The 24052-nt window shown below is 40.7% G+C and overlaps 1 protein-coding gene across 2 annotated transcripts in view; it reads right to left on the bottom strand.

Annotated features, from left to right (window-relative positions):
- usp4 (ubiquitin specific peptidase 4 (proto-oncogene)) overlaps positions 1-21426 on the bottom strand; it is a 65125-nt gene extending 43699 nt beyond the window's left edge. The window contains exons 1-3 of one of the 2 annotated variants that reach the window (XM_052017935.1): positions 21154-21426; positions 11203-11330; positions 3079-3209 (exon numbers count right to left, since the gene is read on the bottom strand). In XM_052017935.1, the coding sequence (XP_051873895.1) occupies positions 3079-3209; positions 11203-11330; positions 21154-21242 (348 nt within the window). In that variant the 5' untranslated portion in view covers positions 21243-21426. The remainder of the gene's footprint in view (positions 1-3078; positions 3210-11202; positions 11331-21153) is intronic. The other variant, XM_052017936.1, reaches the window with a different exon arrangement.
- Positions 21427-24052: the final 2626 nt, after the last annotated feature.

The following is a 24052-nucleotide window of genomic DNA, read 5'->3' as shown; positions in this document are numbered from 1 at the left end:
CACTTATACATGACTCGGTGTGTTTCTATTGTTGCTGGTACATAATAGTATGTATGAACGGTATGCAAGACTAGTTTTTCCACTGTACCTCAGTACAAGCAACAATAATAAATCAACACCAAATTGGCTGGCATAAGGCACTTTCCAACAAACTTATTATGTCATAAACAAAATATTAAACCCAAAAGAATACTGAAGCACTTGCACACCAACATTTGAATTGCTGCATTCTAGTGTGAATTTACTCTATAAGTTTAGATACTAATTATGCACATTCTTTCTTTGTAAAAAGTGAACTTTGTAAACTGGTCTCAAACATTCTGTAATTAAGCAAACAAAGTTTAACTTATTCATAAACTAGCTAATTTAGCTCCTCAGCATTTCTCCAACAGGGAACAATAATCCTTTTAAATCAAAAAGTTATTGATGGAGAGGGTTTGTAAGGCACATTGAAACACCAAAGCAGTGAACATTTTTCAGCTGTTGTTAAACCAAAGAAACCAAACATCAAGTTAATAATAACATCCAGAAGACATTACCTCTGATTTTAAACAGCAAGAAAAGAAATAAAGATTCTTTCTCCCATCATTCAATTTTAGAAATATTCATAACCAAAATGTCTCTAGATTTCAGTGTTTACCATATGGACTGTATGGATTTGGAGCTGGCACAATATGTACCAATTAAAAAAATATAGTCAGCTATAGATTACTCTCACCCGAGACATCTTTTCTGGAAATCTACTCCAACCTCACCTCAGCTCCTCCAATCAACAACTTTCTGCCTTTTCCACGTTACATAACTAGCTTTACTGAAGTCAAATGGCTTTATTCTCTGCAAGTGTAACGAAGGTAAAATCACCTGAAATCTGCTACTGAAACCTCCACTCACATTCCTTTTTTACTTCCAGGCTTAACCGTTACAACACATTCATGCTGGTCCCCCTTGCTCTAACCTCCAAATGAGATAATTTTATCTCTGCTGCTTCTGTTCTGACTCCAATGCCACTCTGCTATCATCCTGTGTAAGCTATTCAAGATTGGCTTCCAGATAAGCACAGGGAGCCAGTGTTCATTACATCTTAATGCAAATCAAAAAGAAACTGTAGATGCTGCAAATCTAAAACAAAACAGAAACTGCTGTTTAAAGACAGACAGAGTTTTTCTATAGAAGTTTCTTTTACTTTGAGCTAAATGAATTATATTTAATATTTTTACATACACTTATTCTAAATGCTTTGGGATTAGAAGCTCTCTATGGCTATTCATTTCTTAACTTTAAACCCGTCTATCCAATCAGCTTGATGTCTTCAGTATTATAATGAAAAAATGAAAACAGTTTTCAAAAGGCTAATGCCCAGAGAGTGCTCTTTCAAGACCAAGGGTGATTGAGAATTGTTGAAGAGTTGTACAGAAGGAAACTTCTTCTGTTTCTAAATAGGAATAACGCTGGTACTGGATAACCAAAGTTTTTAAATTCATACTACAAAAATCCTGAAGCAGAAATCAGACGAACAAAACTAGCAAGCTTAAATTAAAAGCCTTATTAGCTACACTGAAGTTTAGAAGGAGATCAACTGGTCAGTCAATTTAGCAAGCAATACAAATGATGAGGTACTTGAGAGCAGTGGCCACACTTTGATTCTAACTCTACCATAAAATGATAAGCTTTACATTAATCATCCACCCTCAAGTCATACCTATGAATAAGCACTATATCAGGGGGGTTGAGCTTAGAAACAAATTCTGACATATAATATTCTGTACTCAACAGTATTTGGCACGTGCTTACACTGTATGATGCCAATAAATTTAAGGATGCTGTTTTGGAATTCAAACCCTCCAAATTTGTTTTTCCACACTTGATGAAAACAAAAGCAGGTGCCAAGAACTAGCAGAGTGAAAGCTACCACCCTTTTGTGTGTCTGTCTGAGTAAACCTCATAACAGTAGAAAGAAAGGAAAGTATAATTTAACCAGACCTATGTCTCTACAACATTCACTAAAATGAATTTTTCTGTGGATTCCCAAACACTTCTCCATTCAGGAGAGCTAACAATACAAAATGCCTCGCGTAACCACCCTCATAATTTTACAAAAAGCTTTCTACAGTCCATCATGGAGAACAAATTTCATCAAGATAATTTTAGTGATTTCACTTTAGTGATCTTGGTTTTCTGAGAATCAGACCACTGGCTGAAAGTTTAAAGTCTTTTCATTAAATATATTAGATTATTTCCCTCAAAGGGTTCCTGTGCAATTCCCTTCCAAAAAATCCATTTTTATTCTGAAACATTAAAAAAAAATTCAGATTCTGGAAATCTGAAATAAAGGTAGAAATGCTGGAAATGCTTCCAGTCAGGAATTGTCTCTGAAGAAGAGTTAATGTTTCACGTCAAACCTGGGAAAGAGTGAAGTTAATTTTAAGTTGCACAGTCTGAAACATTAATTCTATTTCTCTTTCCTCAAATGAAAGATGGCCTGCATGCCTGTATTTTCCATTTTTGTTGAGCTTTTTAAAAATGCCACTGGGCAGGGAACATAATATGTGGAGAGCTCTTGTGCATTGAAAACTATATTTAGAAAACATTCTCTTCAATTTTAATGGTTGCTATGTTCCCCATACATATACAAAAAGTGGCGTACTGATAACAGTAGTGGACAAACAACTGAGAGACTGATATTGAATCCTGCCACTTATAGAGTAATTTGTGCGTTGGTCCCAAGAAAATTTGCAACTGTTATAAAACCAAACTGGTTTATTGTTCTCATAAATGTGACTCAGTCTCATACAACAAAACTAATACTTAATGTACAAAGTGGACTGAAAAGTCTCCAGAACAACCAAGGAAATAAATTGCAGCCTTGCTAGATTGTTTTTTTAAAAAAGAATTCTACAATATGAACAGTTCAGCATTCCTTGAATCACTTTACTTTAAAACATTAGTTTGTTGCCTTATTTCTATTGTTCAATATAAATTAGTATCATAATGAACTCAAAATTTAACAAATATTCAAGTAACCCAAAAGTCAGGCGCTAATAACACCCTTACCAATTCCTTGTACTTAACATATCTTACCTTTCGTACAATGGGTTCCTGACCCTCAATGCAAGCATACCAATCAACCAACTTGTTCCAAGCTTCAGTGGGAACCAAGACATAATCTAGCTCATCAATCAAATGTTCCTTCAGGACTTGAGATTCTACTTCTACATAAAAGAATAGGAAAAGAATACAAGATATAGCAACATTAATAACCCAAGTTCCCATTGAAGAAGAAAGAATCAAGTTCTTAGTTAAAATAAATATGAACACACGACTTTCACAGTCAAGTGCGTCTTAGATGCAATTTTACACAAGGAACACTGATGTGTTCTCTTAAAGATAAAAATAATCATAGATGAATAAAAAAAAAGTAGGGCTTCCTTAGTTCATAATGAGAAGGATAAGCTGCAATGAAAGGCACTTCAGAATAAATAACTGGATGATAGATTGTATTTTCTGCTTGAGGTCTCATACATTTAACTGTGTGTACAGAAAACATGATCATGGTCCTTGACTATTCCATATTTATGTAGTCAACTCTAACTAATCTTTACAAATAAAAAAGGGCCAGTATACGAGTGGCAGCAATCAGGAACACATCCTAGAGATGAGAAGAAAGCTGCAGGTATTGCATGCATCATTCTCTGGATTAAACAAAAAGGAAAGTTGTAGAAGTAGCAAGTTGTACAGAATGGGAATGACGTGATTAGGATTCATAGTTGCTCCCAGCATAAATGAGGTGGTGCATGGGAATCAATGGATGGCAATAGGAGGGTCAGACCAAATTACCAGGAGGGAGATCCTTGAGCGATGCAAAGACAAAGGTGGTCATGGAAAGCTAACAAAAATGCTGCAATATTTTTTTTGAACCCTCCCTCCCACCCCCCATCAAAAAGTATTTGGCAGCAGTAAATACAGTAAAACTTCCAAAAGTTTAATCATGGGATTAAATGCTTTGACCACGTAAATTGGTTCTTAGTTGGGTCTTTTGAGACAAATTTCAGAGGGCTGAAAAGTATGGGGATAGGTTGAGTTTGTGCATTTACTAAGTGCAAATAATTATGAATTAAGTGCATGTACCTAATACATATAATCAAAATATCCCTAGGACAAACTCAGCAAAATTGAGTTTATTATAGGAATTCTTGAAACTTTTAGCAAATCTGGTCTAGCTATTTAATTGCACGATAACTCCAATGCACATTTTGTCAAATTCCATTTATCAGAACACAAGAAATATGAAGTCATTCAGCCCTTGGGTCTGCTCCACTTTCCTGTAGTAAACCCATATCCCTTGATTCTCTTAACATCTAAAAATCTATTGATCGATCTTGAATATAGAGCCATGCAGCTGAGAAACAATCCCAACTTTACTCTCCCCACACCCCCAGACTCAAGCACTCGCCTGCTCACTGGGGGCAATTTACAGTTGTCAATTACCCTACCAATCCATGTGTTTTGGAAGCACCTGGGAAAACCCATGCGGTCACAGGGAGAAGGTGCAAACTCCAGACAGACAACACTGGAGGTCAGGATTGAAACTGGGTTTACTGGAGCCGTGAGGCAGCAGCTTGACTAAGCTGCCACAGCCCTCTTGGGTGAAGAAATTTCTTTTCTTGGTCCTGAAAGGCCAACAGCTCATTTTGAGACTGTGTTCCCTCACTCTACGACAACCCATCTAGACAGAGCATCATCCCTACGTCAATCCTGACAAGCCCTGCAGGATTGTCTTTCAATGAGAAATTTCTTATTCTTTTAATCACTAGAGAGTTTAGGCCCAGTCTGCTTAATTTCTCCTCATTAGAACAAAACTCCTCACCACAAAAATCAATCTGGTGAAACTCTGTTGCACTCCCTCCCAGGTGTTTTCTCCTTTAAGCAGATAGGCAGACACAATCTTCCAGGTGTGGTCTCACTACAGCCCTTATATAACTTCAATAAGATATCGTTATTCTTTTACTCATATTTCTTACAATGTAGGCCTACGTAGAACATACACTGAATTTTCCAATTTCAGGTAACCCACACCCCTTGAGTTCCTTTCCGATTCCTACTTGTCCACCTTGGCTCACTCTTCCTTTGTTCACCTCTTCCATTTCTTTCCCCCCTCACCCACCCACCCCACCCCCAATTATCTAGAGTTGTTCCCTTCACCCACCTGATTTCATCTGCCCATCACCCACAGACCCACCGACCTGGCTTTATTCTCCTTTGCCCCACCCTTCCGATTCCCTGTCCCATCTGCCCATCATCCCACCCTTATCACATTCCACAACCTTCCAGCCTCTTGTCTCTACCTTCTCGTCTCCGTCCACCTAGCTCCATTTGCCCATTTCTTTTTTTTCCTGCTGCCATCTATAACCCACCAGCCTGTCTCAAAACTGCTCCTCCCCCTCCTGGTCCATTTGCCCATTGTCCCCCACCTCACCTGGTTCCACCATTCACCTTCCAGCCTGTCTCACCCCTCCCTCTCACTTCTTTATACTTCCCTCCACACTCAGTCCTGACGCAGGGTCTCAACATGAAATGTTGACCATCCCTTTGGCTCCACAGATGCTGCTTGACCCACTGAACGCCTCCAGCAGTTTGTTTTTTTTGGTCCAGATTCCAGCATCTGCAGTGTCTAGTATCTCAACATATGACCTATTTGCTAGCTGTACCTGCCAGTTGACACTTAGTAATTAGCATATCAGGGCTTTCTTGCCCTTTCTGAACACCAACACCTTTCAAATCTCTATTTAAAAAATTACACTTGTTTTCTACCAGAGCACAAAACCTCACATTTTTTGACATTATATTCCAACTGCAATACCTTCAGCTATTCACTAATCCTATCTATATTACCTTATAGTTTCTTTGCCTTCTCCTCATAAATTACATTTCTAGCTTTGTAATTGCCAGGTAGCATAGGGAACCTTAGTGACATTCTTGTCAATCACCCACTTACTTCTGTTGAACCTGATTCATGCATCTCCAAATGAGATAAAATTACTCTTTTCTTCAATAAAAAAAAGGCTGAGAAGGGCTCCGTCCTGCTCAAATGACAACCAGTGCAGTTGGCACACATCAGAGATAAAACAAACAGATTTCATGGGTAGCAACTGAATCTATTCTGAACCACTCAGATGGCTATCAACAGCAGCCAAAGATGTCAGATACTCAGCACACATTAATCTGACCTCTGGATGTTCTAGGAGCACTTCAGCCAAGAAGTCTGTTCAGCAGTTCTATTTTGGAAAGGATGCTCAGCATGCATAGACAGACTACAAAACAATGTTTTCAGCTGCAAGGAACATAAAAGCTATCCTGCAGACAAACATTAGACCTGATCTGAGTTCATTGAGTAGGACTAATTCTTTCTATCAAATATTTTAAAGCAACAAGCACAAATACCAACCTTAAATCTCTAGAAGGAGCTTTGAACAATGGAAGTCACAATTGACACTGAAGTGAGAGAGAAATACTATGTCCAACAAACTTTAAACAGAAAAGTAGAAATCATTAATATTTCAATGAACTCAAAATAGTCTCCCTCAAAATTCAGTAATGAAAATTCCTAGCTATATTTTTTGAGCCATGTACAATCTGCCGATATTGTCATGAAATGGTTGAAAGAGAACACACACAAGGAAAAGAATCATACAACATGGAAACAGGCCTTTCAGCCCATCACATCCATGCCTACTATTGAGCTTCCATCAATGCAAATCCCATTTTCCAGCCTTTGGCCCTTAAGCTTATGCGCCTTGGTGATTCAAGTGTTTGTCTTAAAAGTGAGAGTCTCTGCCTCCGCCACCCATTCAGGCATTGAGGCATTGTATTCCAGATTCCAACCACCATATGGGTGAAAATATTCCTCAGATTCCCTCTGAGCCTCCCATCTCTAATCTTAAGTCTAGATGCTCTGATTTTATAAACCTTTTCTATGGGATTTCTCACCATCTACCTTTTCTATGCCCCTCAATTTTGTATAGCTCAATCAAATTCTCCTTCAGCTGCCTCCACTTCAAGGAAAACCATGCCAGCCTTTTCACTTTCTCATGATTGAAATGCTCCATTCCAGGCAACATCCTGGTAAATCAGTGTGGCAACCAGAACCGTACACAGTACTCCAGCAGACAGCCTAATCAACACATGATACTTTTGTACCATAACCTTTGTTTTGTACCATAACCTTTGTTTTGACTTTCTACACCCTGGTTAATGAAGGTAAGTATCCTGTATCACCTTATCTACCCATGGTGCTACCTTCAGAGATCTTTGGACTTGGTCCCTGTGTTTCCAAAGCTCCGTAAGGTCCTACCGTTCATTATGTCTGATCCTCGTTAGTCCTCCCAAAGGGCAGCACCTCATACTTATCAGGATTAAGTTCCACCTGCCATTGTTCTGCCCACCATACCAACTCATCAATGTCACCCTGCAGTAACAGACCACCCACCAACTTTCATGTCATCCTCAAACTTACTGATCATACATTAACATTTTGGATATGAATGCAGGATGTTTATGACAAACAGCAAAGGTCCCTAATCCAGTCCGTGGTACACTACTGGTCACAGGCTTCCAATCATAAAAGCAACCCTTCCCACTATCCTCTCTATCCCATTCCCAAACCAAATTTTGATCCAATTTGCCAACTTGCTCCAGAAACTATAGGTTCTAACTTTTTGTACCAGTCTCCCACGAGGGACCTTGTCAAAGGCCTCACTTAAGTTCATGTGAATTATCCCTTAAAAAGTCAATCAACCGTCACACAGGATCTCCCTTCATATCATACCAACTACGTTTGATTAATTGATGCCTTTTCAAGTGTAAAATAATCCTGTCCCTCCATTTTTTTTCCCCCAATAACTTCCCCACCACTGACTTTAGATTAACTGCCCTGCAATTACCTGCCTTACCTGGCTAAGTTTGCGGATGACACCAAGATAGGTGGAGGAGTAGGGAGTATTGAGGAGATAGGAAGGTTGCAGAGGGACCTAGACAGTTTAGGAGAATGGGCAAGGAAATGGCAGATGAGGTTCAATGTTGAGAAATGTGCAGTTGTACACTTTGGAAGCAGAAATAAGCGGGCAGATTATTATCTAGAAGGAGAGAAAATTCAAAGTACGGAAGTACAAAGGGACTTGGGGGTACTCGTGCAGGATACCTTAAAGGTTAACCACCAGGTCGGATCGGTGGTAAAGAAAGCGAATGCTATGTTGGCATTCATTTCGAGAGGTATAGTGTATAAAAGTAAGGAAGTGTTGAGGCTCTACGGGGCACTAGTGAGGCCTCATTTGGAATATTGTGTGCAGTTTTGGGCCCCACATCTTAGGAAGGATGTGTTGACGTTGGAGAGGGTTCAGAGGAGATTTACGAGGATGATTCCAGGAATGGAAGGGCTTACGTATGATGAGCGTTTGTCGGCTCTTGGACTGTACTCACTGGAGTACAGAAGAATGAGAGGGGACCTCATAGCGACATTTAAAATGTTGATAGGAAAGGACAGAGTAGATGTGGCTAGGCTGTTTCCCTTGGTGGGTGAGTCCAGGACCAGAGGGCACAATCTTAGAATTAGAGGGTACAGTTTCAAAACAGAGATGAGGAGAAATTTCTTTAGCCAGAGGGTGGTGAATTTGTGGAACTCCTTGCCACGTACAGCAGTGGAGGCCAGATCAGTGGGGGCGTTCAAGGAGGAGATAGATAGATATCTAAATAGTCAGGGTATCAAGGGATATGGGGATAAGGCTGGAAATTGGGATTAGAATAGTTTTTTTTTTCTTTTTTTCTTCTTCTCCCCATTCCCCATTTCTTTTTCCCTTTTCCTTGGAGCAGACTCGATGGCCGAATGGCCTGCTTCTGCTCCCTTGTCTTGTGATCTTATCCCTCCTGCCCATATTGAATAAAAGGTCCCACATTTGCTGACATCTAATCATATGCCACCTCATCCATGACCAGTGAAGATTTAAAAATCTCTGTCCAACCCCCAGCAATCTCCTCCCTTGCCTCCCACAGCACCCTGGAATACATCCAACTTAAAGACATATAATAACTCCTCCTTTCTAATGGTGACTTGTTCTAAGATTTCATTGTTCTTCTCTGATTGCTCCCACTACAATCTCCTTCATATTAGTGAATACGGATGAGGATCATTCATTTAAGATCTCACCTCCATCCTCTGGCTCCATTCACAGATTGTCCCTTTGGTCCCTAGTGGGTCCTATTTTTCCCATGGTTATCCTCTTGCCCTTAATATATTTACAAATTGCTTTGGAGTTTTCCTTAATTTTCTCCACCTGTGTTTCAAGTCTTCTATCTTCGCAATTTCTATATTTTGTTATAAAAGAACCTCCCCCCCACCCCCCACACACTTTCTATTCTCCTGTCAGTCCCCCCATTTTCAATTTTCTATATCTGCTATATGCTTCTTTATTTTATCAAACCCTCAACATCCTTTGATACCCAGGACAAGTCCTTGCCTTTTACCCTTACAGGAATATATTGGCCCTGAACTCTCAAAATTTCACTTTTGAATGTCTCCCACTTGTTGACTTACCTGCTGCTCCCATTCAACTTATGAGATTGAAGTTGGCTTTTGGTCCATTGTTTTCCTTTTCTTAAACTGTAGAGTTATGGTCACTACCTCCAAATGCTCTTACACTAACACTCCAGCTATTTGCCCAGCTATATTCCTCAAGATTAGACCCAGACCCCAATCTCTACTAGGGCTATCTAGAAACTGGCTCAAAAAATTCTCCAAGATGCACTTTAAAAATCCCACTCCTCCTATGCCTTTCACGTTAAGACGATACAAGTTAATAATGGAGCTATACTACTATAACCCCATTATTCTTACATCCCTCTGTGATTTGCCTACATTTGTACTCTTTCCCTGGCTGACTGTTTGAAGGCCTGAAGTACACTCCCAGCTGCAATGCTCACCCAAGGGAATTTAACAACTAGAAGTTTAAAGCTGCTTTTCCAAATGTTGCTGATATATTTGTTTGGCCGTGTTTAAATCTTGGCAAATAGCACTGCAGAATCATTCTTGAAAGAGGAAAGGTGCAGGGATGAACACCATTAAAACAAAATTACAATTAGATGAAACTGCACAAGTGTTCCCTTTTCAATCCAAGAAGTCTCCAAAACTTACATGGCCATTAAAATCAGATTTTTTGTATTCACAATAGATATCTTTTACACATGTAGAAAATGAACCTTGTGGATTTTGAAATCTGTCAATGTAGAATTGCAGGTAAATATTGGTACAGTCAAAACCACCATCCAAGGACAAAATTGATAGTTCGTCTTTCCAAACACAAGGGGACACAAGCCAAATTTATGCAAATTCTCCTTGGAAGATAATTCTTTAAAAGGTACGATCACCGAGGTGAATCAGTTCATTATCCTCTGGCAACCCTGACATCTCTCTCCTACGATGCAATGTCCACAAGTGAATGCAGAACCTATATGGAGAATGACTAACTATTACATCACTTTCCTTGCTTTGTATTTCAGTTGCCTTGAGAAAAAAGGTTAATATTTCATTACCCTTTTAATTACTTTTACTATTACTGCATTCTAGCTTTTAGTGAATGCTTATACTTGGACATCTAAATCCCATTTGCCTCTATAGATCCTAGTCTCCCACCATACTAAGATTATTTCGTGATGCATCTTGCTTGGATCCAAACTGAGTGTTCTCATAACTCACCATCTTAACCCTCACCTGTCACAATTTTACATAATCTGTGTCCCTTTGCAATTTCCTACTCCTGTCCATAAAATTTATTGTACCTCATAACTTGCAAACATGGATATACAACTTTTTTTAATTCCTTTAATCTCAGTTTTTAAATGCTGGAATCAAGGCAGAAGAATCAGACAGAAGCTGAATCTGCAGCAGCCTTCCTCTATGGTAGAAGCTGCTGCTGTTCAACTCCAATTTAGATTTTGAAATAAATTACAAAAATATAATAATAAATCAGGTAGTTAGTCTTTAAATAGTTGGCAAAAGATGTGTATTAATTGAAGATTTGTTGGATTCAATACAATACTCTGCGAAGTGACTAATACAGTTAATCAAAGCTTGGAACAATAAAATTAAGACCAAAACAAATTCAAAGTTACATCATTTGCAAATAAATCAAAGCTTGGAATACAGCGCTGTAATACCTGCAAAAAGCCCAGAATTATCAATTGGGCCTGGAAACATTCCACGTTCTCCTACGTTGTACATGTCCCAGTTGTCGAAACCCACATATTTCTTCCATTGCTTAAACCACCTACTGTCTATTAGATACCTGAAAATACAAAACATTATTTAGAGCTTTGAAGTTATTTTCATCTCTTATCCATTCTGATTTCTTAAATCTATATATAGCAAGTGATTTACTCCCAGGCCCTGTAAGTGTGCCTCCAAATGTGACCGAATTGTCAACTGCGATGTACTTCCTACCCACAAGTTGGCATCAGGAACAGGTAATGCAATGCAAGATATTACTTTCCAAGCCTTGATGATTTGTCCCCTTATCTAATCTGGCAGCTGTGATCAACTGCCAATACCACTACTGTATTCATAACACAGCAGCTTAAGTAGGAACCTCCTCAACACTCATTTCTCAATACTACACAGGTCAATATGTTTATTAACAAATCCAATGAAAGATTATTTAACAATTGTTAATCTTAACTGCAAAGGGGAAATTAGAATAGATTATTTTCACAGTGGAATGTCATGCATGATGGGTTGGAAGTGTCAACAATTATATGCTTTGGTGGTCAATTAGTCATGTTGCTGTAAATTCTAGCTCCATTCCAGAGTTCTGCACATAATCTATGTTAACACATTCTCAGTGATGCAGTATTTCAGGTGAAAATTTAACTAATCACTGTCACTAAAAAAGTAGTGATGAACAAACTAGTGGGCCTAAAGATAGTCAAGTCCCCTGGTCCTGAGGGATTGAATTTAAGAGCAGGGAGGTTATACTGCAACTGTACAGGGTACTGGTGAGGCCGCACCTGGAGTACTGTGTGCAGTTCTGGTATCCTTACTTGAGGAAAGATGTAGTGGCTTTGGAAGGGGTGCAGAGAAGGTTCACCAGGTTGATTCTGGACATGAGGGGGTTAGCCTATGAGGAGAGGTTGAGTCACCAGGGACTATAATCACTGGAATTCTAGAATTTTATAGAAACATCTAACCCTTTCATAATTTTAAATATAGAGGCAGGAAAGTTGTTTCCACTGGTAGGTGAAACCAGAACAGGGGACTTAGCCTCAAGATTCAGGGGAGTAGATCTAGGCAGAGATAAGGAGGAACTGCTTTTCCCAGAGAGCAGTGAATCCATGGAATTCTCTTCCCAGGGAGGCAGTAGAGGCTACCTCATTAAATATACTTGACACAGTTAGATAGATTTTTGCATAGTAGGGGAATTAAGGTTATGGGGAAAAGGCAGGTTGGTGGATCTGAGTCTACGGCCAGATCAGCCATGATCTATTTGAATGGCGGAGCAGGCTCGATGGGCAAGATGGCCTACTCCTATTGCTTATGTTATGTTCAACTACATTAAAAAATCAAGTTGTTCATCTCACTTGCACAAAATTCTGATTTGCACATTATAAAGCCACAGATAAGAGCTACAGGGAGGCAGACACTCCTAAGCTGCAGGTAACTGGGTGACCGTCAGGAGAAGTAAGGAGAATAGGCAGGTTGTGCAGAGTACCCCCATGGCCGTTCCCCTCAATAGCAGATATACCGTTGAGGCCCATTGTCCCACTGATGTCCCGTTGAGGCAGGGTAAGGATGGTAGAGTGAAGGAACCGTGGTTGACAAAAGACGTAGAATATCTTGTCAAGAGGAAGAAAGAAGCTTACCTAAGGTTCAGAAAGCATGGATCAGACAGGGCTCTGGGGAGTTAACAAGGTAGTCAGAAGGGAGCTTAAGATGGACTTAGGAGAGCTCAAAGGGGGCACGAGAAGGCCTGGTGAGTAGGATTACGGAAAATCCCAAGACATTCTTCACGTATGTGAAGAACAGGAAGATGACTAGAGTGAGGGTAGGACCGATCAGGCAAAAAAGAGGAAACACGTGCCTGGAGTTGGAAGAGGTAGGGGAGGTCCTTAATGAATACTTTGCTTCAGTATTCACCAGTGAAAGAGACCTTGACGTTTGTGAGGATGGCGTACGACAGACTGATACGCTAGGGCATGTCGATGTGAGGAAAGAGGATGTGCTGGAACTTCTGAAAAACCATTAGGATAGATAAATCACCGGGGCCGGACGGGATATATCCAAGGTTATTACGGGAAGCTAGGGAAGAGATTGCTGTGCCTTTGGCAACGATCTTTGCGTCCTCACTGGCCACAGGAGTAGTGCCAGATGATTGGAGGGTGGCAAATGTAGTTCCTTTGTTTAAGAAAGGAAGTAGGGATATCCCTGGGAATTACAGACCAGTGAGTCCTACTTCAGTGGTGGGCAAATTACTGGAGAAGATTCTTAGAGACACGATTTATGGGCATTTAGAGAAGCACAGGCTGATTAGGGACAGTCAGCATGGCTTTGTGAGGGGCAGGTCGTGCCTCACGAGCCTGATTGAATTCTTTGAGGATGTGACAAAGCACATTAATGAAGGTAGACCAGTGGATGTGGTGTAAGACAGTTGATAAGGATCCTCACGGAAGGCTCATTCAGAAAGTCAGGAGACATGGGATCCAGGGAAACCTGGCTGTGTGGATTCAGAATTGGCTCACCGATGAAAGTCATAGGGTGGTGGTAGATGGAGTGTATTCTGCCTGGAGGTAGGTGACCAGTGGTGTTCCACAGGGATCTGTTCTGGGACCCCTGCTCTGTGTGACTCTTATAAATGACTTGGATGAGGATGTGGAAGGGTGGGTTAGTAAGTTTGCAGATGACACGAAGGTTGGTGGTGTTGTGGATCATGTAGAAGGTTGCTGTAGGTTACAACAGGACATTGATAGGATGCAGAGTTGGGCTGAGAAGTGGCAGATGGAGTTCAACCCGGAAAAGTGTGAAGTGATACACTTTGGAAGATTGAATTTGAAAGCAGGATACAAGGTTAACGGCAGGACTCTCAGCAGTGTGGAGGAACAGAGGGATCTTGGGGTCCATGTCCATAGATCCCTCAAGGTTGCTGCGTAGGTTGATAGGGTTGTTAAGAAGGCGTATGGTGTGTTGGTCTTCATTAGACGGGGTATTGAGTTGAAGAGCCGCGAGGTAATGTTGCAGCTCTATAGAACTCTGGTTAGACCACACTTGGAGTATTGTGTTCACTTCTGGTCGCCTCATTATAGGAAGGACGTGGAAGCTTTAGAGAGGATGCAGAGGAGATTAACCAGGATGCTGCCTGGATTGGAAAGCATGTCTTATGAGGATAGGTTGAGTGAGCTAGGGCTTTTCTCTTTGGAGCAAAGGAGGATGAGAGGTGACTTGATAGAGGTCTACAAGATGATAAGAGGCATAGATCGAGTGGACAGTCAGAGACTTTTTCCCAGGGTGAAAATGGCTAACATGAGGGGGCATAATTTTAAGGTGATTGGAGGAAGGTATGGGGGGGATGTCAGAGGCAAGTTTTGTTTTTACACAGAGGGTGGTGGGTTTGTGGAAATGCACTGCCGGCATAGAAGGTTGAGCAGATACATTGGGAACATTTAAGAGACTCTTAGATAGATCTTAGATCAGGATAAAATGTCAGCACAACATCATAGGCTGAAGGGCCTGTACTGTGCTGCAATGTTCTACATTCTATGTCAATGATACAAAAAGAGCTACAAGGATGCTACCTCAACTAAAATGGTGCAAGTATCTGGGAAAGAACAGAATTGGCCCATTTCTCTGTAAGAGTGAAATCTGAGTCCTGATCTGATTGATCGAATATACCAAGAACATGCTTCTACTTCGAGTCAACAATAAATACAGAAAGGAATTTGATAGTGGTCAGAATGCAGAATTTGTAACCATATAGTTTAGATGAACTGCAAAGATGCATTAAGTGGAAACTGGAGAGGTACATTAAGGAAAAATGAATAGAAGAACATGCTGATTAGATAGAGTTGAGTAGGGTAGATAGAAGTGAAAGTTTAACAATGGCAGTTACTGCAATGCAGATTTGTTATAGTATGGCATTGGGGACCTTGATTGGTTACTGAGAGAACTTTTCAATATTGACCATGGAGCCCCTTGGAATATCCAAGAAAATAGAAGGCAGTAGCAAGGCATTTACCAATTTCAGCCCTCCCCCACTTCCCCCCCCCTGCCCCCCCACCGAGTACTTCACTGATGAGTTTTTTTTATATATGAGTTCTTGGTTACAGTTTAAAAACCCAGATCATTTTTCTAGAATCCCACAATATTGATTTTTCTAATTCTTCATAGCATCATCTCCCGTTTAAGTTTCCAGTTATGCAGTCCTAACATAACTTAATCAATCTTTGCCTGCAAGGTCAATATCAATAACATTCGACTATTACATTAAATTATTTTTTAATATCATCTAATCTGGAAGCTAGCTCCTCAATGATGTGAAAATTCTTCATCCGCTCAATGCCAAAATACTTTCTATGGTAAAATAGTCGAATAAATATAAAATTTTGAACAGAACTGGAATTGTCTTTAAAAAATTGCAAGCATGCCAGCTCAAACTACACAAATGAACATCAAAAAGAATTTAGTTCTGATTTTAAAAAGATATGTGCTGGTTCAGGAAGTTTTTAAACTACTTTTTAAATGTACAGTTAAACATCGACATTGAGAAAGAAACTGGCACAGAAGATTAGGCAAGACTGGCCCAAAAAAATGATAAGTCAACAGGATGTGCTGCAGCAAATCACCAAATGTAATTGGCAGCATTGATAAAATAATTGAATTTTGTCACCTAAAAGGACAAAGGTGATGGATGCATGGGTACATCTCTCAATTGCAACTAGGGATGGCCAATAGACAGAGATTTTGTCAGCGGTACTCATATCCAAATACTACTTTGCATTGTGCAAGAATTGTCCAGGCCCAAAATGAACTTTACCCTGCCACATTAGTAACAATGCTTTCAAATTTCCTTACAGAAATATATTACAGTAAAGTACAGTATGGTTCCTAATGCAAATGAATTCATTTGTATTTCACTAAAGGAAGGCATAAACATTTGCTAAGAAAGTAAAGGTGATATGATTTTTGTTAAGTTCCCTTAAGTAACTGATGGACAGACATAAGTCATCTTAATTTCAAAGCTATTAGCATGTCTGGAAGTGCAACTTATTTGGTGCCATTTGGACAATAATCTTCTGGGATTTCTTTAAATAATTTTCCATTTCAGCACATTTCTGATAAATGGTGAGAAGACATTTTCCCCAATCTTTTCTTCCACTTCACACAAAACTGAAACTAGAAGAAAAAGTATGCTGTAACACCACCTTCTAATGCCCCGACCCAAAAGAACAAAAGATTTGACTATAGTAACGAATGCATATCATTTTGTTGAAATTCATGCTCCTACACAGAATGTGACAATTAAGCATGGTCACAATGTGCAGGACCAAATGTATTCATATCTTCATTGCAATACTTGTTATGTGCCCCAACAAGTTTCAATGGACACATTGCTAGTACTTTGCTTCAGAAAGTTCAAAGCCTGTACTATTTTAAATTGTAAGACAAGCAGCTTCAATGGCAATAAATTTACAATTAAAATTGATTGTACTGCAGATATTTGTACTGCAATATTTGTACAATATTGTACTGCAGAAGTTAGGAGCCTTAACGTACTATGCAACTCAAGGGAGACCTTATAGCATGAGAACATGTGTAAAGTGAAACAAATGTGGTTCACAGTTCTGTTGCAATCGTTTTGTTCACTACCTTTAAATACAAAAATCTCAGTGTTGTTGGTTAAAAGAATAGGGGGGGGGGAATTTTGGGGAGTGTGGTCTTAGTTGAATGGTGATACGTTCAACAACCTTAGAGAGAAAAATTCAGCTAAAAAAAGGAGTAATATAGGAAGGACGAGGAGCTCTGAACAAGATGGCAGATTCCATTCACGTGTGGGAATAAGGCAAAGGGAATTTGGTCAATGGCTGAATTCATAATTGACAAAGATATGGAAGATTCATGTCAACAAAAAGGATGTTTGAAGGTAAAGGTTCTAAGGGAAAAATGGTAGGATAGAGGTGCCAATGGGACTAATGGTTACTTCCCAAGCACTTCCTTACCTAGGTTTCACTGGGTCTAGAAATCTTCCGTTTACAAATATGTCAGGCTGAAGCCATTATAACTGACTCCAGAAGAATATGCAAATTTGGAGTTGGTCATTTAGTTCCTCGTGCCTTCTCCATCATTTAATAAAAATCACAATTGATTTGACTGCAACCTCAACTAAACATTTCTTTCTATTCATGGTAACCTTTTACCCTTCTGCGGACCCCAGCCTAGCCTGTCCAAGATAGGACAACCTGCCACTCTACTTATTTCATATGCAAACCTTCTTTAAACTGCTTCCAATACATTTTCATCATTCCTTAAATAAGGAGACCAATACTGTAGTCCTATATAACTGTAACTTCCTTACTTTTATATTCAATTCCCCTTGCAATAAATAACATTCTGTTTATTACTTTTCTGCTCAATTCCTGTAGCAATACATAACAACATTGTTCACTTTCTTCATTACTTGTAACTACACAGTAGCCTTTGTAAATCATACATGAGGACACCCAGATCCTGACGTATTTCAGATCTCTGCACTGTCTCAATTTAGTTACAGTAATGTTTTATTTTCCTCCCTGCCAAAATGGATAATTTCTACACTTTCCCCCCATTATACTCCATTTGTCTAGTTACTTATCTATATCCCTTCACAACCAACTTTCTCACCTCGCTTTGTATCATCAGCAAATTTAGCAGCCATGCCTTCAGTGCTTCGCCACTTATATAAATTGTAAAACAGAGGCCCAAGCACCAATCCACGCAGCACACTATATATTACATCTTGCCAATAAGATGACACACATGCCAACACTATTTCCTGATAGCCAGATAAGCTTCTATCCATGTCAATATGTTACCTCCAACACCACATGCATATATTTTCCACAAAGAACTTTGCAGTGGCAACTTATCAATTGCCTTTTGAAATCGTAGTATCGCCACTGGTTCCCCTTTATGCAGAGCATAATGTTACTTAATCAAAGAACTTCAATAAAGTAGTCAAGCACTTTACCAACTCCACCCACTCCCCCCACCCTCCTAGCGCAACCTGCCTGTCAGCTTACACCCCTCCTCAGTCCACCAATCACCTTGGACTCCTGTCTCTCACTGCTCCCCTTCTCCTCCTCCATCTCGCCTCTCCACTCTCAGTCCTGATGCAGGGCTTCAACCCGAGAGGTCAACAATTCCTTTCCTCCTATAAAACGCTGAGTTCCTCCAGCAGATTGTTTGTTACTCCAGGTTCCAGCATCTGCAGTCTCCTGTCTCCAAGTGGTTAAGCATGTTTCCCTTTCACAAAACTATGTTGAATTTGCCCAATTATGTTGAAATTCTCCAAGTGCCTTGCTACAAGATCCTTAATAGCTTTAACATTTCTCTATGACAGATGTTCAGCTAATGGCCTGTAGTTTCCTGCTTTCCACCTATCTTCCCTGCAAGCAACAGCATGAGGACAGAAAATTACTGTGGTTATTCCCAAATAGTTAGAACAATTTGCTAGCAGGCTCCAGCTTACTATCCAATGATGAACATGAACCTTAAACATTAACCCTCTCTCCACAAGCACGTTCCGCCCTGCTGAGTATTTCCAGGCTTTTTTTCCTGACTACTTTCCTTCACACAGCTTTGATAGGTATTGAATATGGCTTCTGGGACCAGAGCAGTAGTCAAAAGAGTGAGAAAAACAAATAAGCTACATTCTTGTGGAAAAATAATCCACAAATTTGTTATTGCAATTATTTATTCAGATTCTTCAAAAATTCATTCCTGCTAACAAATTCTGTATAGATGCATTTTGACTACAGACAGAAGTTAGCAAAGACAGAGACGCACCATTAATTTGTGGCGCACAGCGTGGCAAGGCAGCACAAGTTTAGGGCAAGTTGGAAGTCCTTAAGATTGTGCTGTGTAGCAGTACACCAGAAAACAGAAGTTCAGATGGATAGCACATGTATGTGAAGGGCCCCCAAACTTCCATCAGGTCATGTCAATTACTTCCTGGAGATTCATTCATTTTCTAGCTGATTATCAAAACAAACATCACAGAAGAAATGTTTCATCTTAAATGTGAACCTGATAATGAGTACACTCACAACTAAACATAGAATTTATGCTCCAGTTTCTATCTTGTGATTTGAAGCCACAATCTTTCACTCAAAGTTGCCAAATGAAGAATGGCATCTACCAATAGCTCAGTATTAAAAAGAAAATTACATAAGGCCGCATTGCACCATGCACGTAATCATGTTTTAATTCTGGGATCTGGAGTCAAGTTTAGGCAGATCCATGCCATGACTTGTGCCCATTATTCACTCAGTAAATATTTGCCCCTTTTCAGTTTCACCTCTTATCCTGAGACTGATATGCCTACATTTGACATGAATGAGCAGTTAATTATCAATGAATAACTAGTGTGAGAACTGCTTTTCTGAGCTAAAGTGCACATTTTGGCAAAGTAATCCGATCTACTCCTAACTGTGCCTTGGGAGTTGTTTATCAACAACGGCCAATAAAATTGGAAAAACATTCTGCTCCCGTGTGGATGTCCTCACCTTAATGAGCAAAGAGACAGCTGCCAAGAGCACAGCAATGCCCTTAGATGTCACTTTACAGGAAAATACCCATTGTCTGCTTTGCATCCTCTGTAATATTAACAGGAGTTTGCAAATAAGAATTTATAGACATGTTGCTCATTCCATTCTCAAGAACAAGTTCTAGAACAGATATATACTTAGTATATGCAACCCTTCATTCTGTATGAAAACAAAAGTCCTGCAACAGCAAACACTTTTATAGATTGAGTGCATTAAATCCTGACAACAGAACAGCCGGATCAGCTAGGGGTTGTGTTTAAACTAATTCTTGAATGAATTTGGAATTTTAAATTGTCTAAAGACTTCCTCTCAAGCTCTAACTAAACCGAGAGAACTATTTTAACAGAACCTACAATCGATCTACATTCTTATAAATTCTGCGACAACCAAATTCTTAAACTTTTGATTTTTCTGTAGTCAATTTTAAAAAATGCACAGAATGATCTTATCACTGAACCTTAAAAGAAAACAAAATGTAAAAGGTTGTACATCCCTCTAAATAAAGGAATGAACTTCAAGAGACAAGGTTTGTTTTCAAAGCCACATGGGTATCTGGATTTGACTATAAACTCTGAAAATAAACCTCAAGACCACCCTGCTATTCGCACCAAATTGTTACTCACATCATGTTATTCAAAATCTGACCATTACAGTTGGCTTGTGATGCCAAGGCTGACTATAAATCGAGATGGAGCAGAGATCTCAGTAATTTCGATGATCAAGCAGAACTATTAAGAGACCCCTTTTTGGAAAGTGTTATGCTCAAGGTTTAATAAAAACTATGTTGCTTTTTTTAAAAAAACTAGCTCTCCTGCACAGAAAGCAGTAACCTGGAGCTGATAAAGGGTGAACAGGAAGAACCCAATTCCCCGAAAAGAGGCTGATAACCAGCAGACACGGGTTTGTAGATTAGCAGAAGTTTCAGAGCAGAGTTGAGCTGCCTGGAAGGGCGATGGATGCAGAAATCCTCATTGAAGAGATAACTTTAGAGCCACTGGGCTATGAACCGAGAGCTGGGAAGTGGGGGTTACCCTGACTAGTTCATTTTTTGGCCCAGAATCCTTGCGATGGGCCGAACGTCTTCTGCCTGTGCGTTAAATGTCTACGATTTCGGCTCACGGCTCCCAGGGAGATTAACTCGTTCTCCCCCCCCCCCACGACAGAGCAGGTACCTTCACCGGCCTACGTTACTCTTCCTCAATCCGCCCGCAATCCCGGGAGGGCCTCGTCGGCCGCCCTCACCACCCTCCCCCTCCCTCCTCCCTCCTTCCCCCCACCCTCCGTCCTCTCCCCCACGCCGCTCCGACCCGCCCCGCTCACCACGAATCCCCCTTCACCAGCGCCGTCTGCAGCAAGTTGCCGATCTCATTCTTCTGGCTCTCCAGATCCGGGACGCCGCCTTCCGCCATGACTCTCACCGAGAAAGAGAGGGCGGAGAGCGCGCGCCCGACACACGCGCGCGCAGACGCGCGCCGCCGGGCACCCTGGGAGTCGTTAAAGCGCGGCCCCGAGGCGAGCTTCCACAGCGTCCGCCTTCGCCTCCTCCCGTCCCGCGCGTGTGCGTGCGTGCGCGCCCCCGCACCGGCTCCGCTCTCGCCGACGTACGCCTCATCACGTCGTGCGTCATTCAATCGGTGGAGGGGGGGGAAGAGGGGGCGGCTTTTTAAAAAAAGTGCCGGCTGTTTAGTAACGGGGGGTTCTATGACGTGTGGGTTTGGTGAGAAATGTGGACGTTAAAAGAGTAAATTCAATAAGATTGGGCTCCAATCAACCCTGCTGGAAATAACACATGGGTCCTGGATTGTGGTGGCGGACTACGGGATGTGCAGCCCTTCTGACAGCGTATGGAAGGTTCTGGAAGGAGATCTTCGAGCTGCCACCACATCAGCCGCCAGTTCGGGGTCTTCCCCAAGACCTGCCGCAGCAGCAGACCTCTTGGTCGGCCCGTTACCATGTCTACTCTTTACTCTGTGAGCTTCACGCCAGCAAGGAATTCCATTGCACCCTAATGTAGATGACAACACTTCTCCGTGGATTGTCACCTTGTCCTGGCGGAGAAGCTTGTGTGGTCCTGAGATCCCGAGAGCTATGCCGTCTGGAGCTACGCTCCTGGTAGGGTCACCCATGGCGGTAAGGTCGATGGTGAGGTCCCTGACAAAGAACAATCCAACCAAGACCTCAACGGTGGAACAGGCGGACGAAGTTACTTCGAACTCGACGGCTGTGAAGGCGGATGAAGGCTGCAATAAATCCATCAGCTCCAGTCGTTGTGGTTTCCATGCCATTGGAATCGGTTGATTTGTGAAGTATTGTGTGCTTTTTGTAGTGCAACATCAAGTACACATTAAACAAATACATGCATAGGCGTCTTCGCTCTGTGGGCTGCCACTTGAGAGCCCATAAATAGATCAACAGAACGAAGACCATCATCCTCAACCTCGAGGGATAGCCATGATGATATGACAACACACTCGTCTGAATCAGTGCAGGGTTCTGGACCTTGCCCCGGTCAACTGGCCAGCTCTGCACCGTGTGCCTATCAGTGGACATCCCTGTGACTTTGCTGGGCTAAGACAAGAGGAAGATCCAATGGACTGGCCTTTGTCAATGGGATACCTGTCTCAAACATCTTGAGGCAACATCAGATCAGCCACTCATTGAATGGTGTGGTTGGCAGAAGGGGCCACATGGACTGTTCATCCATCTGGTGTGTTTACAGGTGGAAGTGCATTCCTGTCCTGTTCTGAGCCTATGACTCAAAGATTGCATGGTAATCTGTCACAGGTCTCTTTTAAGCTTGTCCAGAGCGAGAACTGTGATTCATCTCTCCAACATGCCGATAACAAGTGTTTAAACTAGATCTTGAAGGTTATGATTAACATGTATTTTTGTCTTAGACAACAATGTAGGTTTGCAGTGATTTCTAACATAATTTCCTGCACAGATTAAATAAAGGTTCTTCTTCTTAGCTTGCCCCTCGGGATCAACTATGACTTACTTCCACAACTTGTGGCTGATTGGGTGGGTGGGCAGGTAGTTTATGAGGTGGTCTGCTTCTTCCTCTACTGACAAAAGGCATCTGTATGTTCCTGATACTAACCTCCAGGTTCTCAGTATTATCTCAAATCCTCCTTCACCATTTTGAATGGTCATGGGCTGTAGATTCCCAGGAGTCTGAGAGGACATTGCACTTTCTTCAAGAAGCCTTTGAGCACATCTTAATATTTCTCTGTCCAGCCAATAATCTCCTACCATAACAGAGCTTGGAATAGAGTGTCTGTTTTGGGAATCTGATGTTGTTGGGCATGTGAACAATTGGACCTGCTTGATGTAGCTGACTGAGTGGAACTAGGACTTCAAGAATGGAGATACTGGCCTGGGAGTGGAATGTTTATTCACTTGTCCTTCCAGTGAATTTGAAGAACTTTACAAAGGCAGCAGTTGAGGTATTTTTCTAGAAATGATACATGGTTTACAATAAATACACATTTCTCTCCACCCAAAACACAACAGGAAATGTGATCCAACCATGGATTAGAAAATAATATTAAAGCAAAGAAAAGGGCTTATAAAGTTGCCAGAAAAAAGAACAAGCCTTGGAATTTTACATTAAAAAAATTCAACAAAAGATCACAAAGAAATTGTTAAAGAAAAAAAATAAAATATGAGAGTAATCTAGTGAGGAACATAAAGAGAAACTGTTAAACTTTCCACAGGCAGTGAGAGGAAATGTGGGTCCTTTTCACATGGAAATGACAGTACTTATAATAGGGAATAAGAAAATGGCAGAGAAATTAAATAGTTACTTTGTGTCTGTCCTCACAGAAAGCACAAAAATCTTCCAGAAATTAGTATTCCAATTCCAACCTAGGATCCAACACAAACAAGAACATAAAAGAAATATTGCTAGAGAAATTAATGAGCCTGAAAATTGATCAATCCCAAAGACCTGATGATCTGCAGACCAGAGTTTTGAAATGGCTATGGAAACAGTGGGTGCTGTAATGGTTCCTGTAGATTGTAAAGTAAAACATGTGACCCCACTAATAAAAAAAGGAGTAAAATTGGGACCTATAGACCACTCAGTCTGAAATCAGTAGCTGGAAAAGTACTGGAATCTATAAAAGTTATAAAATAATATGATTGAACACAGTCAACACAATTTATGAAGGGGAAATTGTGTGTGACTAACCTATTGAAGTTTTTTAATAATGTATCA

Source organism: Pristis pectinata, chromosome 6 (assembly GCF_009764475.1).
Source record: "Pristis pectinata isolate sPriPec2 chromosome 6, sPriPec2.1.pri, whole genome shotgun sequence".
In the NCBI taxonomy this organism is placed as follows: Eukaryota; Metazoa; Chordata; class Chondrichthyes; order Rhinopristiformes; family Pristidae; genus Pristis; species Pristis pectinata.
This window is presented reverse-complemented; position numbering and strand designations above follow the sequence as displayed.